General features: G+C 62.4%; 1 protein-coding gene across 1 annotated transcript in view; it reads right to left on the reverse strand.

Moving 5' to 3' along the window:
* The window catches only part of CBX6 (chromobox 6), a 6,171-nt gene that overhangs the window by 5,608 nt on the left and 361 nt on the right, over positions 1-202 (reverse strand). Inside the window, exon 2 of the mRNA XM_077762132.1 lies at positions 64-129. Coding sequence (XP_077618258.1) covers positions 64-129 — 66 coding nt within the window. The remainder of the gene's footprint in view (positions 1-63; positions 130-202) is intronic.

Here is a 202-nt window from a genome sequence, read left to right on the forward strand (position 1 = left end):
CCTCCCCGCGGGCCCCCCAGCCCAGCGCTGGCCCCGCCGCCCCTGCCAGCTCCCCAAACTCACTTCTGCTCGAAGGCTGCAATGAGCCGCGAGTCCAGGATGTTCTCCTCGGGTTCCCAAGTGCTGTACCTGCCGAGTCACCCATGCACAAAATAAAAATGAAAACCGAACAGGCAGAGGCACATGCGAGGCAGCAAACGTG

Source organism: Crocuta crocuta, unplaced genomic scaffold (assembly GCF_008692635.1).
Source record: "Crocuta crocuta isolate KB4526 unplaced genomic scaffold, BGI_CrCroc_1.0 scaffold193, whole genome shotgun sequence".
NCBI lineage: Eukaryota > Metazoa > Chordata > Mammalia > Carnivora > Hyaenidae > Crocuta > Crocuta crocuta.